This window comes from Sceloporus undulatus, chromosome 1 (assembly GCF_019175285.1).
Source record: "Sceloporus undulatus isolate JIND9_A2432 ecotype Alabama chromosome 1, SceUnd_v1.1, whole genome shotgun sequence".
Lineage (NCBI taxonomy): Eukaryota > Metazoa > Chordata > Lepidosauria > Squamata > Phrynosomatidae > Sceloporus > Sceloporus undulatus.
This window is the reverse complement of record NC_056522.1, coordinates 2,677,764-2,696,359: the sequence shown is the minus strand read 5'-3', so window position 1 is coordinate 2,696,359 and position 18,596 is coordinate 2,677,764. Positions and strand designations below refer to the sequence as shown.

General features: G+C 50.1%; 2 protein-coding genes across 2 annotated transcripts in view; both read left to right on the top strand.

The window, feature by feature from the left end:
- Window positions 1-18,596, top strand: part of LOC121919807 (protein FAM71C-like) — a 1,121,343-nt gene that overhangs the window by 1,050,828 nt on the left and 51,919 nt on the right. The window lies entirely within an intron of this gene.
- The window catches only part of SCARA5 (scavenger receptor class A member 5), a 165,979-nt gene that overhangs the window by 145,862 nt on the left and 1,521 nt on the right, over window positions 1-18,596 (top strand). Inside the window, exon 8 of the mRNA XM_042448836.1 lies at window positions 11,560-11,757. Coding sequence (XP_042304770.1) covers window positions 11,560-11,757 — 198 coding nt within the window. The remainder of the gene's footprint in view (window positions 1-11,559; window positions 11,758-18,596) is intronic.

The following is an 18,596-nucleotide window of genomic DNA, read 5'->3' as shown; positions in this document are numbered from 1 at the left end:
AGTAGTGGAAGATGCTCCCTTGGAGGGTGGGAGGAGTCTCCTTCTTTGGCGGTCTTTAAGCAGAGACTAGATAGCCATTTATTGGGGATGCTTTGATTGTGAGTTCCTGCATGGCAGAAGGGGTTGGGCTGGATGGCCCTTGGGGTCTCTTCCAACTCTATGATTCTGTGACTATAAGTAGTAGCTGCATTGAGCTGCTGATCCATAAATTCCCTGCCCTGCCTCCAGGAATTGTCAGAGATTATCTGACCTACCTGGTTCCCTGTTGTGTTCTCTCTGTTTGGTGGACACTAGATGCCATTTACACAGTTGCCTTGCCTGCCTGAGGTATAAGGCTGGGACTCTACAGGAAACTCACCAGACAACATTCAGTTTATTAGCTACCTGTCCTTGTTTGTTTTGTTTTTGCTTTTCCTGTTCCTGTCAATTTAATAGGAAGGATGTTTTTCCTGAGGGGGAGGGGGATATACAGAGTCAGGGAGCAGCCATTGGAGTCATTCAAGGCAGAGGTAGCTACGGGAGAGAGGAGACAATTAAAACACCAAGGAAGAGGGAGCTCAAGGGGTGCTTGTGGTCCCCAAGCTGTCTCCCAGTTTAAATAGCATGGATAGCCTTGATGACAGTCTCCCTGGGTTGAAGCTACTGCTGCTGAATGCCAGGTCAGTGAATGGTAAACAGCTGCCATTCAGGACCTGATCCTGGAAGAACAAGCTAACCTGGCAAGTATACAGAGACCTGGTTGGATGAGGATAGAGGAGTTAATCTATCTCAGCTTTGCCCACCAGGTTTCTGTGTGCAGCAGCAGGCAAGATCTGGAGGGCGAGGAGATGGAGTTGCAGTGGTATATCTGATTCCATCCCCCTGACCGATGCCCCTCACACAGTCTATGGGTTTTGAATGTGTTTATTTAAAGGTGGGTAGCCGGGACAGATAGGGATTCTGTTGGTATACCGCCCACTCTGCTGCACAACAGTCTCCCTTCCTGAGCTGACCGGGGTGGTCTTGGGTTGGGTTGGAATCTCCATGTCTATTAGTGCTGGGGGACTTCAACATCCATGCTGGGACTACCCTTTCAAAACAAACAAAGCAGCTATTTATATACTGCTTCATACCGCCTAACAGTGTCTAAGCGGTTTACAACTGTAGCTAATTTGCCCCCACAATCTGGGTGCTCATTTTAGCGCCTCCTCGGAAGGATGCAAGCCTGAGTCGAGCTTGAGCCCTTTTGCTGTCTTGAACTCACACCTTGTGGTTTTGAGTGAGTGGCTGCAGTACAGACATTGAACCACTGCACCACCAGGGCTCTTCAGGAGTGGCTCAGGACTTCATGGACTCCATGACAACCATGGGTCTGTCCCAAGTAGTATCTGACCCTACTCATGCTGCTGGTCACACTCTGGACCTTGTTTTCTGTACTGGGTGGGATGATGATGATCTTGGTGTGGTGGAACTCTCCACAGTTCCATTATCATGGACAGATCATTATTGGTCAGGTTTAGACTCACTGGGACTCAGAACCTCTGCCCCAGGAGGCTGATGGATCCGAATGGATTCCTGAGGGCTCTTGGGGAGTTTTCTGTCACCTTGGCAGGCAATTCTCTTGACGCCTGGCCAGCCTTTGGAATGAGGAAATGGCCGGACGGTGGACACAATCGCCTGAGCATCCCCTCTCACGGTAGAGCCAAACCAGCCCCCTGGTTCTCTAGGGTTGAGGTTGATGAAGCAAATGAGGAGGAGACTAGAGCGACATTGGGGAAGACTTGGAGTGAATCTAATCGAACATGAGCTAGAGCCTATTTGAAGCCTACTCTATGGCAGTGCGGGGCAGCAAAGAAATTATTTTTTGCTGCCAGCATTGCTCTGCAAGGAGCCAGCCAGCAGAGCTGTTCCGAGTGGTCAGGGGCCTTTTACACACTCACCCTCAGGTAGAAAATGCAGACCACGCAAAGGCTCGCTGTGAAGAATTTGCACCTCATTTTGCAGATAAAATCACTCCGTTCATTAGCCGAATTGGATGCTACAGTTGATACAGTGTCAGTGGATGTAACCGTGGCTCCTGCCGTCCAGTATTAATGGATATATTAAAGACTGAGTGCCCTCCCTCCATAACTGTCATCTTTCGGCCGTTGAGGGAGAGAGCAGGCCGGCCCAGCGTCATCAGGGGCTGGACTGAAGACTGAGTGCCACCCTCCATAACGTCATCTTTCGGCCGTTGAGGGAGAGAGCAGGCTGGCCCAGCGTCATCAGGGCTGGCCTGAGACAGAGTGCCCTCCCTCCATAACTGTCTCTTTCGGCCATTGAGGGAGAGAGCAGGCGGCCCAGCGTCATCGGGGCTGGCCTGAAGACAGAGTGCCCTCCCTCCATAACTGTCATCTTTCGGCCGTTGAGGGGAGAGAGCAGGGTGGCCCAACGTCATCAGGGGCTGGCCTGAAGACTGAGGTGCCCTCCCTCCATAACTGTCATCTTTCGGCCGTTGAGGGAGAGAGCAGGCCGGCCCAGCGTCATCAGGGGCTGGCCTGAAGACAAGTGCCCTCCCTCCATAACTGTCACCTTTCGGCCGTTGAGGGAGAGAACAGGCCGGCCCAGCGTCATCAGGGGCTGGCCTGAAGACTGAGTGCCCTCCCTCCATAACTGTCATCTTTCGGCCGTTGAGGGAGAGCAGGCCGGCCCAGCGTCATCAGGGGCTGGCCTGAAGACAGTGCCCTCCCTCCATAACTGTCATCTTTCGGCCGTTGAGGGAGAGAGCAGGCTGGCCCAGCGTCATCAGGGGCTGGACTGAAGACAGAGTGCCCTCCTCCATAACTGTCATCTTTCGGCCGTTGAGGAGAGAGCAGGCCGGCCCAGCGTCATCAGGGGCTGGACTGAAGACAGAGTGCCCTCCCTCCTAAACTGTCATCTTTCGGCCGTTGAGGGAGAGAGCAGGCTGGCCCAGGGTCATAGGGCTGGCCTGAAGACAGAGTGCCCTCCCTCCATAACTGTCATCTTTCGGCCGTTGAGGGAGAGAGCAGGCTGGCCCAACGTCATCAGGGCTGGCCTGAAGACTGAGTGCCCTCCCTCCATAACTGTCATCTTTCGGCCGTTGAGGGAGAGAGGCAGGCTGGCCCAACGTCATCAGGGGCTGGCCTGAAGACTGAGTGCCCTCCCTCCATAACTGTCATCTTTCGGCCGTTGAGGGAGAGAGCAGGCCGGCCCAGCGTCATCAGGGGCTGGCCTGAAGACAGAGTGCCCTCCCTCCATAACTGTCATCTTTCGGCCGTTGAGGGAGAGAACAGGCCGGCCCAGCGTCATCAGGGGCTGGCCTGAAGACAGAGTGCCCTCCCTCCATAACTGTCATCTTTCGGCCGTTGAGGGAGAGAGCAGGCCGGCCCAGCGTCATCAGGGCTGGCCTGAAGACAGTGCCCTCCCTCCATAACTGTCATCTTTCGGCCGTTGAGGGAGAGAGCAGGCCGGCCCAGCGTCATCAGGGGCTGGACTGAAGACAGAGTGCCCCCCCCTCCATAACTGTCATCTTTCGGCCGTTGAGGGAGAGAGCAGGCCGGCCCAGCGTCATCAGGGGCTGGACTGAAGACAGAGTGCCCTCCTCCATAACTGTCATCTTTCGGCCGTTAGGGAGAGAGCAGGTTGGCCCAACGTCATCGGGGCTGGCCTGAAGATGAGTGCCCTCCCTCCATAACTGTCATCTTTCGGCCGTTGAGGAGAGAGCAGGCTGGCCCAACGTCATCAGGGGCTGGCCTGAAGACAGAGTGCCCTCCCTCCATAACTGTCATCTTTCGGCCGTTGAGGAGAGAGCAGGCCGGCCCAGCGTCATCAGGGGCTGGCCTGAAGACAGAGTGCCCTCCCTCCATAACTGTCATCTTTCGGCCGTTGAGGGAGAGAACAGGCCGGCCCAGCGTCATCAGGGGCTGGCCTGAAGACGAGTGCCCTCCCTCCATAACTGTCATCTTTCGGCCGTTGAGGGAGAGAGCAGGCCGGCCCAGCGTTATCCAGGGGCGGCCTGAGACTGAGTGCCCTCCCTCCATAACTGTCATCTTTCGGCCGTTGAGGGAGAGGCAGGCCGGCCCAGCGTCTCAGGGCTGGCCTGAAGACTGAGTGCCCTCCCTCCATAACTGTCATCTTCGGCCGTTGAGGGAGAGAGCAGGCCGGCCCAGCGTCATCAGGGGCTGGACTGAAGACTGAGTGCCCTCCCTCCATAACTGTCATCTTTGGCCGTTGGGGAGAGACAGGCCGGCCCAGCGTCATCAGGGGCTGGCCTGAAGACATGCCCTCCCTCCCATAACTGTCATCTTTCGGCCGTTGAGGGAGGAACAGGCCGGCCCAGCGTCATCAGGGGCTGGCCTGAAGACAGTGCCCTCCCTCCATAACTGTCATCTTTCGGCCGTTGAGGGAGAGAGCAGGTTGGCCCAACGTCATCAGGGGCTGGCCTGAAGCAGAGTGCCCTCCCTCCTAACTGTCATCTTTCGGCCGTTGAGGGGAGAGAACAGGCCGGCCAGCGTCATCAGGGCTGGCCTGAGACTGGTGCCCTCCCTCCATAACTGTCATCTTTCGGCCGTTGGGGGGAGAGAGCAGGCCGGCCCAGCGTCATCAGGGGCTGGCCTGAAGACAGAGTGCCCTCCCTCCTAAACTGTCATCTTTCGGCCGTTGAGGGAGAGAACAGGCCGGCCCAGCGTCATCAGGGGCTGGCCTGAAGACAGAGTGCCCCTCCTCCATAACTGTCATCTTTCGGCCGTTGAGGAGAGAGCAGGCCGGCCCAGCGTTATCAGGGGCTGGCCTGAAGACTGAGTGCCCTCCCTCCATAACTGTCATCTTTCGGCCGTTGAGGGAGAGAGCAGGCCGGCCCAGCGTCATCAGGGGCTGGCCTGAAGACTGAGTGCCCTCCCTCCATAAACTGTCATCTTTCGGCCGTTGAGGAGGAGAGCAGGCCGGCCCAGCGTCATCAGGGCTGGACTGAAGACTGGTGCCCTCCCTCCATAACTGTCATCTTTCGGCCGTTGAGGGAGAGAACAGGCCGGCCCAGCGTATCAGGGGCTGGCCTGAAGACAGTGCCCTCCCTCCATAACTGTCATCTTTCGGCCGTTGGGGAGAGAAAAGGCGGCCCAGCGTCCTCAGGGGCTGGCCTGAAGACAGTGCCCTCCCTCCATAACTGTCATCTTTCGGCCGTTGAGGGAGAGAGCAGGTTGGCCCAACGTCATCAGGGCTGGCCTGAAGACAGAGTGCCCTCCCTCCATAACTGTCATCTTTCGGCCGTTGAGGGAGAGACACGGCCGGCCCAGCGTCTCAGGGGTGGCTGAAGACTGAGTGCCCTCCCTCCATAACTGTCATCTTCGGCGTTGAGGGAGAGAGCAGGCTGGCCCAGCGTCATCGGGGCTGGCCTGAAGTACAGTGTATCTTAATTGTAGATTTTTCTTGTACTGTTATATAATTTTCTTGTACACCGCTATGATGTATTTGGAATAGCGGTTTATAAATAAAACATTAATTATTATTATTTTTATTACTTTTCAACTGTGCAGCCTGATGATGTGGACAGAATCCTTGGAAGGTAAGAGGGGGACTGGCTGAGTGGGTAAAGGAGTAATCCAGGGGTGGGAACCTTTTTGAGCCGGGGGCCGGGTTGCTGTCCTCAGACAACTGGGGGCCGAAGCCAAAAAATAAATATTAAATAATTTTTAAAAAATAAATAAACAAATAAAACCGGGACAATGTGGACAAAATTTTCAAATGGGAGGACACTTTTATTAAAAAATGAGGACACCAGAAAAAAATTGCTGATTTTTTAAAAAATGTTAAGATAAATGCATGTTTCTGAGGCTTCTATAGACAATTGCCCCACCATGCCCCTCGCGCGAGAGCCAAAGCCCCGGTGGCAATCGGCGGAGGACCGGGCTGGGGCCGGTCCCAAGGCCTCGCTGGGCCGCATCCGGCCCGCGGGCCGCAGGTTGCCTACCCCTGAGGTAATCAATGCCTCCCTACAACAAGGCAGAGTTCCATCCTGCCTAAAGGAGGCTGTTGTGAGGCCTCTGTTAAAAAAGTCATCCTTGGATCCCACAATAATGAATAACTATTGGCCAATGTCTAACCTATCATTTCTGGGCAAGGTTTTGGAACATGTGTTGGCTTCCCAACTCCAGGGGTTTCTGGATGAAACAGATTATCTAGATCCATTTCAATCTGGTTTCAGACCTGGCTATGGAACAGAGACAGCCTTGATCACCTTGATGGATGACCTACACAGGGAACTGGACAGGGGGAGTGTGTCCCTGTTGGTTCTCCTGGACCTCTCAGCGGCTGTTGATATCATCGATCATGGTATCCTTCTAGACCACCTCTCTGGGATGGGGCTTGGAGGTACTGTTCTACAGTGACTCCGTTCCTTCCTGGAGGGGCGAACTCAGAAGGTGGTACTGGAGGACTCCTGTTCAACCCCCTGGCCATTGACCTGTGGGGTCCCTCAAGGTTCTGTGTTGTCCAGAGTTTTGAGGTGTGGTGTCATCAATATGCAGATGACACTCTACTACTCCTTCCCACCTCAATCCAAGGAGGCTGTCCTGGTCCTGGACCAGTGTCTGTCTTCAGTAACGGACTGGAGAAGGGCAAACAAGTTGAAACTTAATCCAGACAAGACAGAGGTGCTCCTGGTCAGTCAGAAGGCAGATCAGGGAATAGGGATCCAGCCTGTGTTAGATGGAGTCACACTCTCCCTGAAGACACAGGTTCGCAATTTGGGGCTAATCTTGGACTCAGCTTTGAACTTGGAGGCCCAGGTCTCTGCTGTGATCATTTAAAACTTGTGCGCCAACTGCGCCCATTCCTTGAGAAGCCAGAGCTAACCACGGTGGTACATGCCTTGGTTACATCCCGTTTGGACTACTGTAATGGGCTCTACATAGGACTGCCTTTGAAAAGTGTTCGGAAAATTCAACTGGTTCAAAGAGCCACTGCCAGGGTCCAAGACACATATGGTGGCTCTTAGCTTTCCAATGATTCTGTCCACATCATCAGGCTGCACTAGTTGACAAGTAACCATTAACACTGGACCGGCAGGAACCAAGGTTACATCCACTGTAGTATCCAATTCTGTGTTAACTGTAGCATCCAATTCGGACCGAATCTGAGTGATTTTATCTGCAAAATGCTGAGCAAATTCTTCACAGCGAGCCTTTGAGTGGTTTGCATTTTCTACTTGAGTGTGAGTGTGAGACCATACAACACCCCTGTTGAAACAGCTTCATTGGCTGCCAGTTTGTTTCTGGGCACAACTCAAGGTGCTGGTTATTACCTACAAAGCCCTACATGGCTCAGATCCACACTATTTGGCAGACCGTTTCTCCTGGTATGAACCGGCCCAGACTCTAAGATCCTCTGGGGAAGCCCTTCTCTCCATCCCAACACCATCACAAACACGGTTGGTGGGGACACAAGAGAGGGCCTTCTCAGTGGCTGCCCCTAGATTCTGGAACTCCCTGATCTCCCAGGGAATGGATCAGAACAGCTCCCTCCTTGATGGCCTTCCGGCAGCAGGTGAAGACCTAACTGTTCACACAGGCATTTAGGGAATTGCTATAATAATAATAATAGCCCACTTTTCCTGGGAGATCAAAGCGGGTTACAACAGAGTACTACACAATGTACAATTTACAAACAGTATTCATATAAAAACCACAACAATACATCAGATTAACTAAAAACAGAGTAAAAAGTTACAAGATAAACCCAAACAAACTAGCATAAAGTGCTGGTGCAACGGGGAGAGAGCAGATATCATAGCATCTGGGGGAAAGCCTGTTGGAAGAGGAAGGTTTTTAACTTCTTCCTGAACAGGTCAAGAGAGGTAACTGAGCGGAGCTCATCGGGAAGAAAGTTCCAAAGCTGTGGGGCTGAGCTAGAAAACGCCCTCTGTGCAGTCACGGAATATCTCGTGTCAGGAACCCTCAAGAGTTGCTTCCCGGCTGACCTGAGAGCACGGGGCGGATTATATGGGGAGAGGCGGTCCTTCAAGTACCCTGAGCCCAAGCCATTTAGGGCTTTATAGGTAATAACCAACACCTTGTATTGTGCCCGGAAGCAAATGGGCAGCCAATGCAGATCGTATAGGACAGGCGTTACATGGCTGGTCCTGGAACATCCAGTGATCAACCTCGCTGCCATATTCTGCACCAACTGAAGCTTCTGGGTTTGGTACAAGGGTTGCCCCATGTAGAGCATGTTACAGAAATCCAACCGAGAGGTCACCAGAGCATGCACCACCGTTTCAAGGTCCCCCCGGCCCAGGGAGGGTCACAGCTGGCGTATCAGCCGAAGCTGGTAACAGGTGCTCCTGACTGTCGCATCTACCTGAGATGTAAGGTGGAGCAACGAGTCCAGAAGCACCCCCAGACTGCGAACTGAGTCCTTCAAGGGGAGCGTGACCCCGTTCAGGACAGGTGGACAAACCTCCTTCCCCGGGCCCGGGGAACCTATCACGAGTACTTCCGTTTTCTCTGGATTCAAGCTGAGTCTGTTTTCCCTCATCCAGCCCATTACTGACTCCAGACAGGCATCTAGAGGAGAGATGCCATCCCTGGTCACTGCATCAGTCGGAGACACTGAGAAACATATTTGGGTGTCATCAGCGTACTGATAACACCGCTCCCCATGTCTCCAGATAATCTCTCTCAACGGTTTCATGTAAATGTTGAATAGCATGGGGGACAGAATGGCTCCTTGAGGGACACCAGATGTAAGTGCCCTCTTATCGGAGCACACGTCCCCCAGCTGCACCATCTGGAATCTGCCCGAGAGGTAGGAACGGAACTACTGGAGCGCAGTGCCCCCGATACCTAACTCCTTCAGGCGTTCCAGAAGGATACCATGGTCAATGGTATCGAAAGCCGCTGAGATGTCTAAGATCACTAACAGGGACACGCTACCCCTGTCCATGCCCAGACGGAGATCATCAACCAGGGCGACCATGGCAGTCTCAACTACATAGCCCGCCCGGAAGCCAGTTTGAAATGGGTCTAGAAAATCTGTTTCATCCAAGACCGACTGAAGTTGAAAGGCAACCGCCCTCTTGATCACCTTCCCCAAAAAAGGCAACAGGGAAACAGGCCGATAATTACTTTGAATCAGGGGGTCTAGGGAGGGCTTTTTAAACAGTGGTTTTACAATGGCCAATTTCAAGCTGGATGGAAAGCGCCCTTCCCTAAAAGATGAATTAATGATGCGGCGCAACATAACAGTTACAGCCGCTAGCCAAGAGGGACAGGGATCGAGAGAGCACGTTGTCTTCCTAACACTTTGAAGGATCTTGTCCACTTCCTCGGTACTCACAGACTCAAAATGATCCAGTACAATCGAGTCCATGGAGGCTCTGGGGACCTCTACTCTGGATCCTGAAGAAATACTGGCGTCGAGATCAGCCCTTAACTGAGAGGTTTTATCTGCGAAGAAGTTGTTGAACTCGTCACAGCAGGCCTTGGGTGGTTCCAAAATAGAGTTCAGGGAGGAGGGCAACTGAGTAAGCTCCCTCACTACCCTGAATAGCTCTGCCGGACGCAACTCCGCGGACGCAATACATGCAGCATAGAACGAATTCTTTGCTGCACTTATTGCCACTCCGTAGGCCTTCAAATGAGAGTCCAGGAGTGCCTTGTCGGCTAAGTGCTGATGTCTTCGCCAGTTGCGCTCTAGTCGTTGCAGAACCCGCTTCCTTTCCCTGAGATCTTCCGTGTACCAGGGTTGTTTTTTGGAAGCAGGCCTGAAAGGACACTTGGGAGCGATACTGTGTATAGCCCTGGAGAGATCTATATCCCAGGTGTTAGTCAGGGCCTCAACAGAATCGCCGTCAGTTCCAACCATATACCCCTCTAGGGCTTCTTGGAACCTTTTGGGTTCCATCAGCCTTCGAGGGTGGACCATCCTAATAGGGAGGGATCTGGGTAGATGCCTTGAATTTAACCTCGACCAGGAAATGGTCCGTCCATGACAAGATATTTGTTACCTCCGCCCACGGACTCTCCATGTCCGTACAAAAGACCATATCAAGCATATTACCAACAGAATGCGTAGGCCCTGAGACCAATTGAGACAGGCCCATGGCAATCATGGTAGCCATGAACTCCCGAGCCGCACCAGTTGGACTATGACTGGCCTCGAAGGGGATGTTGAGGTCCCCCAGGACAAGAAGCCTAGGGGACTCCAACACCAGCTCTGAGATCAGCTGTGTCAGCTTGGCCAGGGAGTCTGTTAGCGCACGGGGTGGCCAGTAGACCAAAAGAATCCCTAAACTGTCTCTGGCCTTCAGGGTCAGGTAAATACATTCGATATGTCGGACATGGTTCCTGGTTAAGGAAAAGGTGTTCTTGTGAATCAAGGCAACACCCACCCACCCCCCCGCCCACCTAACCTGGTCTGGTCCTTAACTGAGTACCCGGCAGGAAGGACCTGAGCCCACACTGCTTCACTTCCAGGCCCAAGCCAGGTCTCAGTAATGCAAGCCAGGTCGCAGTTCTTATCCTCTAATAGGTCGTATATTAGGTGGGTCTTATTCTTTACAGGCCTGGCATTGCACAGGAGCAGAGACAGGGTTTGTGGTACAGTTGGACTGACCCTCAGATCTCTTTGGTTAGGAGAGTGGATGGAAGGAGAGATAGATATTACACATCGATCTCACCTTCCCTTATGAAATGACTCCACTCTCCTACCACTATATCTCCCCCTGCCCCACACTACTCCAATGGGAGCCCCGCTCACACCAAAACCATCACCCGCTACCTCCCCGAGCTGAACACTCCCCATAACCATAAACTCTCCCCCCCACAAAGCAACACAGCAGCAGAGAAAAGATACAGCACAGATCATTCCTCTGCTGCGACTAGCTAGCAAGGACCCGCTCCTATCGCCTACTACAAGGCTGAGTTGGAACGCCGTAGGCAGCTTCTCTAGGCCAGTGCGCAGCTGCGCAATCCTAACACCCAAACCTAGAGAGCCACCCGGTCACAGCAACGCAGCAAACAGTCCTTCGGAGGGCACACAAACAGGGGCGGGACAAGGAGGAGTCCAGCAGGCTGGCTTTGTAGTGTGCCCCTGCCACAGGCACTCCCCTCTTCTCCGTCTTCCCCCAGATGTTAAAGGGCACTCCTCAGTCCTGGCTGGAAACACTGAGTTGGAACTCCGTAGGCAGCTTCTCTAGGCCGGTGCGCAGCTGCGCAATCCTAACACCCGAACCTAGAGAGCCACCCAGTCACAGCAACGCAGCAAACAGTCCTTCGGAGGGCACACAAATGGGGGCGGGACAGGCTGGAATATTGGACTAGTTTAATAATTCTTTTTAATGTACGTTATTTATTTTATTTTTAAAAATGTTTTTAATTGTACTGTTGTTGTTTTTAATGCTGTGAAGCCGCTCTGAGTCCCAGTCCTGGGAAAAGAGCAGGATATATATATAATTTGCCTGGCCTGTACATTGCTGCATCCTGTTTGGGACTTAAGGCTTGTATTTACTAAAGTAAAGTAAGTGCTGAATTGTTTCTGTGCTTGCTCACCTGTGGTTTCTTTTCTTCTCCCCTTCTCTCCCCATAGGACCTGCCCCAGAGGAAGCAAGCATCCGCCTGGTGAACGGCTCCGGCCCCCACGAAGGACGGGTCGAAGTTCTCCATGACCGAATTTGGGGGACCGTCTGTGACGACGGCTGGGACAAAAAAGATGGAGATGTTGTGTGCCGGATGCTGGGCTTCCGGGGGGTGGAAGAGATTTACAGAATGGCTGTCTTTGGGCAAGGTAAAGCCATCAAAGATACGGGCTGTTGTCAGCTTCATGGTCCACAAACTATACAGGCCAGTGGTTGCTGGTGGCTTTTGTGTCAAGAGCATTTAGTGAGTCTGCTCTGGGTTATAGTCTGAACTTTAATGGAACAATTAAAAGTTCTGGACTCTATCCCTGCAAATCAATTTGCACTCAAGACAAGAGGCTACATTTAGAACAGAAACAGAATGGCTTTGGGATTGGGAAGGGGGTTGGCCAAAGCTGCATTTTGTCATCCTGTCTGTTTATTTTATATTTTGCAGAAAAGTCCCATAATGAGAAATACAGTTGGCCCTCTGTATCCATGGATTTTTTATCCATGGATTCAAGCATCCATGGCTTGAAAAATATTCAAAAAAAAGTATAAATTCCAAATAGAAAACCTTGATTTTGCCATTTTATATAAGGGACTCCATTTCACTATGCCCACTGTATTTAACGGGACATGAGTATCCATGGATTTTGTTATCCACAGGGGATCCTGAACCAAACCCCATCGGATACCAAGGGGCCACTGTATCTCATGTTTGCAAATTTCCCAGGCTAAGAGAGACATGCAGAATAGCTTCAAGAATGTGAGACCTGGGTTAGTGATGATGGGCAGAGAAGGGGAATCCCATGCATTCCAAGCCTTTCATGAAGGCCTCCTGTGGGAATATTTGTTTTACGCCATGGTTTTCTCTGCAGTGCCTTTGCAAACATTGGGTTGCAACAGTTTGCATAGTTAGGGGGTACTGGGCCTGGGAGGAAAAGGCAGAAAGAAGGGAAATGGTTTGGAATGTTCCCGAGACGGAGCCTGTTGAGTGAGAGCAGAACCCCAAACTGTGAGAAGCCAGTCTCCTGGTGGTTTCTGGACCACAAGTGTGTCAGCACCATTCCAGCTTTTTATCACTTCTTTTATACCAGGTGGTAAGAGTAGAGGAAGGCTGGGCCTGTGAATATGTGGATGTTTCCATGACCAGCTTGTGCAAATATGCCTGTGGCTCTCCGCCATCTCTCTGCCTTTGATCGGTCCTTCCACACACAAACATGCACTTGGATATAATTGTGGATATTGTATATCTTGATTTCAGTAAGGCTTTTTACGAGGTCCCCATGACGTTCTTGCAAACAAGCTAGTAAATTGTGAGTTAGGCAATGCAACTGATAAATGGATTTGCAATTGGTTGACCAGCCAAACGCAAAGGGTAGTCAGCAATGGCTCCTCCTCTCCTTCATCCTGGAGAGAAGTGACCAGTGGAATGTCCAGTGGGGTTCTGTCCTGGGCCCAGGGCTATTCAACGTCTTTATCAATGACTTGGATGAAGGAATAGAGGGCATGCTGATCAAATTTGCAGATAACACCAAATTAGGAGGAAGAGCTAATACTCCAGAGGACAGGATCAAAATTCAAAATGACCTGAATAGACTAGAAAGCTGGGCCAGAGCTAACAAAATGAAATGCAACACCAAAAAATGTAAGATACTACACTTAAGCAGAAAAAAATGAAATGCATAAATATAGAATGAGGGAGACCTGGCTTAAGGAGACTTCTACGTGTGAAAGTGATCTAGGAGTCTTAGTAGACCACAAGTTGAACATGAGTCAACAGTGTGATACAGCAGCTAAAAGGGCCACATAGGAATAGGAATACATAGCATCAATAGAAGTATAGTGTCTAAATCAAGGAAAGTCATAGTACCATTCTATGCTGCTTTGAACAGGCCCCACCTGGAATATTATGTCCAGTTCTGGGCACCAGAATTCAAAAAGAATGTTGAGAAACTGGAGTGTGTCCAAAGGAGGGAGACCAAAATGGTGCAGGGTCTGGATACCAAGTCTTATGAGGAGAGACTTAGGGAGTTGAGTATGTTTTACCTTGAGGAGAGACAGTTAAGAGGTGATATGATAACCTTGTTTAAGTATTTGAAGGGATGTCATACTGAGGATGAAGCAAGCTTGTTTTCTGCTACTCCAGAGAACAGAACCTGGAACAATGGATGCAAGCTACAAGAACAGAGGTTTCAGCTCAACATTAGGAGGAACTTCCTGCCGTTAAGAGCTGTTTGACACTGGGACGCACTCCCTTAATGGAGATTGGTGGAGTCTCCTTCCTTGGAGGTCTTTAAACAGAGGCTGGATGGCCATTTGCCGGGGCTGCTTTGTTTGTGAGTTTCTCCATGGCAGGGGGCTGGACTGGATGGCCCTTGTGGTCTCTTCCAACTTTAGGATTCTATGATTCTACAGAGAGATGTGACCTGTAACATTCCTCTAAGAGCTCTGACCTGAGACCAGTACCCTTAAAAAAGAATCTTTTTCATAAATAAGGTGGAGTCATAGAATCCAAGAGTTGGAAGAGGCCCCCAAAGGCCCCCAAGTCAAACCTTCTGCTCATGGCAGGATCTCCAGCTAAAGCATCCCCAGCAGGTAGCTGTCCAGTCTCTTTCTAAAGATGTCTAGAGAAGGAGACCCCACCATTTCTCCAAGCAATTGATTCAATTGCTAAATCGCTGTCACTGTCAAGAAGTTCCTTCTAATGGTCAATCAAAATCTACCTTCCTGTAACTTAAAACCATTAGACTTGGTCCTCCTCTCTGGGGCAGCAGAAAACATACTTGCCCACTGCTCTCTTTTGAGATATTTAAAGAGGGGAATACATATCCACTTTCCTTCTTCTCTCCATCAAGCTGACCATCCTCAACTCCTTCAACCTTTTCTTTTAATAATAATAATAAATTTTATTTTTACCCCGCCTTTCCAAAATATGATCAAGGCGGCTTACAAAATTTTAAAAACATTACAAACAGGATAAAAATTCAATATAAAAAGTTAAGAACACTACTGCAAAAAACAGGAACAGGAAATCAATAAAATACACATGTCAAGGGCAAAGAGAAGGAGAGAATAACTGACATCGATCCGAGGTCGAAAGGGAAAAAAGAGGGCAGGGAAATAAACAAACAATCTAACTAAGGTGGGAAGGCCAGCCGAAATAGATACGTTTTCAAGTTTTTCTTGAAAGTAACTAGTGAGGCGGCGGAGCAAAGCTCTACAGGGAGCTTGTTCCAGAGTGAAGGGGCAGCGATGGCGAAAGCCCTCTGTGAAGTCCGTACAAGGTTAGACCTAGGGACCTCCAACAATTTAGTCCCAGAAGTTCTGAGTGTGCGGGGCGGATTATATGGGGAGAGGCGGTCCTCCAAGTACCCTGGGCCCAAGCCATTTAGGGCTTTATAGGTCAAAACCAACACCTTGTATTGAGCTCGGAAGCGGATAGGCAGCCAGTGAAGGTCTTTTAAAATAGGTGTTATATGGTCCGACCTGGAGCTACCAGCGACCAATCTAGCTGCCATGTTCTGCACCAATTGCAGCTTCCAGGTTTGGTACAAGGGTTGCCCCATGTAGAGCGCATTGCAGAAATCCAATTGAGAGGTTACCAAAGCATGTACAACAGATTCAAGGTCCTTACGGTCCAGGTAGGGACGCAGCTGGTGTATCAGCCAAAGCTGATAACAAGCACTCCTGACCGTCGCATCCACCTGAGAAGATCTTGTTCTCCATCCCTCTTTCTATCCTGGTTCCCCCTCTCAGAATCTGCTCCAGCTTCTCTATATTCATTTTAAAATGAGGTGCCCAGAACTGGACACAGTACTTCAGATGAGGCCTGACCAGCACAGAATATAATGGGACTCTTGGAAACAATGCTTCTATTCATTTGCCTTTCTTTGCTGCACTGCAGGTATCTGCAGCCATACTTACACTACTCCGAGCTGTAAACCTTCTCCCCTGACTTACTGTAAAGCCCTTGAAGCTTCCTCACATAGAGTTTATCACGTGGGAGGCAAAGCACCCAAACTTCATGGATAAACGGGGTTTAAATCCTGTGAATATCCCACAAGAGTGGGATTGTTTTCAGACACATCGGGGCACTTTGGCATTAACCTGACTTTAACTTGTGCAAAAAGCAGCAAAATCACGCCACTTTTTAACTGGGTCAGGTGAGGCCTGAGCAAAGCTGAATAGAGTGGCACTATTTCTTCTCTTGATCAAGACACTATACCTCTATTGATGCAACCTAGAATCTCATTGGCCTTGTTAGCTGCTGCATTGCACTATTGACTCATGTTCAACTTGTGGTCTACTTGGACTCCTAGATCCTTTTCACATGTAGAAGTCTCCTTAAACCAGCTGTCCCCCATCCTAAATCTATGTGTTTCATTTTCCCAACCTAAGTGCAGTACCTTACATTTTTCTGTGTTGAATTTCATTTTGTTAGCTTTGGCCCAGCTTTCTAGTCTATTCAGGTCATTTTGAATGTTGACCTTTCCCCTGGAGTATTAGCTACCCCTCCTAATTTGGTGTCACCTGCAAATTTGATAAGTATGCCCTCTATTCCTTCATCCAAGTCATTGATAAAGCTGTTGAATAGCAAACTGGACCCAGGACAGAACCCCACTGGACTGGTCGCTTCCCTCCAGGATGAAGAAGAGGAGCCATTGTTGAGCACCCTTTGAGTTCAGCCGGTCAACCAATTACAAATCCACCCAACAGTTGTCTTTTCTAGCCCACAAGGAGGGGAAGACCCCATACCAAATGGAAGGATTCATTCATGGGGGGTATGGGCACGGGTTTGCAGGACCTGAGCAGAGCAATGGATCATAGAGAGTCTTGGAGACGTCTCATCCACAGGGTCTCCATGAGTCAGAATAAAGTCAAGGGCAGCTAACAAGTCCTATGCAAAAGCAGCATCCCCATTTTGAAGGCAGATTTGAGGTTTTTTCTTGGCTGGGGTCATTTTCTCCTCATTACTACCTTCCTCGAGGACATCCTTAGCAAAGTCCTAAGCCTGGGAACTTTATTGCTTGTGTGATTCACATGCTGGAAAGGAGGAGGTCTGACTCACCAGTTTTAGTTCACTGACGTCAAATGGGGAAAGGAGCCAGGCGGAGGAAAATGACAGTCTTTGGACTCGTGAACGGAGCAGTTCTTGAGGTTGTTTCCGACCCCGACACCCCCCCCCCACCGTGAACCACAATTTGGCTTCTACCATGTTTATCCAGTGTGATAATGACCACCTTCTTCCACACACAGGCAGAAGCCGCAGCTGTTTAGCCAAGATCGATTTTTGGCCTCCCAGCCGGCAAAGCCTGAGGCTTTCTCCCTGGAATAAAAACATCACCATCAGGACTATATAACCTGCGTACACGAATGATCCAGGTTGACACCACTTTAAATGCCATGGCTCAGTGCTATGGAATCCTGGGAACTCTTGTTGTTGTGGCCCCAGAGCTCTCTGGCAGAGAAAGCTAAATGTTTCATAGTTTTTTGTGGGTTTTTTGGGCTGTGTGGCCATGTTTTAGAAGAGTTTATTCCTGACGTTTCGACTTCATGCTAAATGTTGCACCAGACCACAAATCCCAGAACTCCATAGCATCGAGCCATGGCAGTTAGAGTGGTGTCAACCTGGATTATTTAGGCAGTGTGGATACAGCCACTGATTTCGCTGAGGTTTTCTTGCCCTTTTGCCTTGTGATTTTCTTTGTGATTTTGCAGAGTTCTACTCATTTCCAGTTTACAGTGACCCACAGCTCTTCCAGATTGCAGAAATAAAGCAGGTTCACACCACTTTAACAGTCCTGGCTCCATTTTGTGGATTTGTAGTTTCATGAGGTATTCAGCCTGGACTATCAGAGAACTCAGGCGCCTCATCAAACTGTGAATCTCAGGATTCTGTAGGATAGAGTCGTGACAGTTAAAGTGGTATCAAACTGCTTTACTTCTGCAGTGTGAATACACTCTCTGTCACAAGGTTTTCTGAGCAAGATTTGTTCTAAAAGGGTTTGCCTTTCCCTTCCAGTGTAACTTATTCAAGACCACCCAGTGGGTTTCCATGGCTGAGGGGGGATTGGGATCCTAGACTCTTTGTTCAACAACCACTACACCACACTGGCTTGAGTACATTTTCTCTGTACGAAACACCCATATGTGCATTGTGCTGAAGACCAGTGTTGCACACCTTAACCAAGGCATGAAATGTGTAGCTGAATGCACAGCAAAATCCATACACAATATGCATCTGTAGCCAAGGGTCCATTTAGGGGAATTTTATTATTATTGTTATTAGCTCAAATATTGCAAGAGGAGGGCCTGCTACGACGGCCCTTGCAGAATCGTTTCCCGATGTGTATACGGAGTAGACCAGGGGATTCCAATAAATGGAGCTGAGACAGACTTCTAGAATTAATAACCAATTTATTTATAATGGGGGAAAACACATACGATTCACTAGCATACACACACATACAGGGCTCAGGAAAAGCATAGGTGAGCATGGAATAGGATTTTAGGCATCACTGAGGTGATACATACCAGAATATAGACTCCCTCCAGGAATCCAAATGGAATATGATGAGGATGGCATGAGGCTCAGCCATGGAATGACTGGCCAGGAGCCAGGATTCAAAGGGGCATAGCTTCCCCCTGAAGTCCAGACTGGCCCAGTGAACAGGCAAATCTGGGAGTATTTATAGGCAAAATCTTGCTCCTGGCAAAGGGGCTTGATGGTGAGAACAAAGGTGTTTAATTACTTTCTTTTCACCTGGATGTCCCTGTCTGATTGTCTTAGTGGTCTTAAGCTGCTCAGACAACAGACCCTGGGAGGGGGCAAGAGCCTCAGGCAAGGCAAACATTTGCTCTTCCTGGTCCTATGATAATCCTCTTATGCGACTTCCCCAGATATGATGATATGGGTGCCCCTCAGGGGTGTGTGTGCATGTCCTCATGCCTTGCTGGCAATGGTGGACAGGCTACTAGAGTTCATCTAGGGGTCACTGAGGGC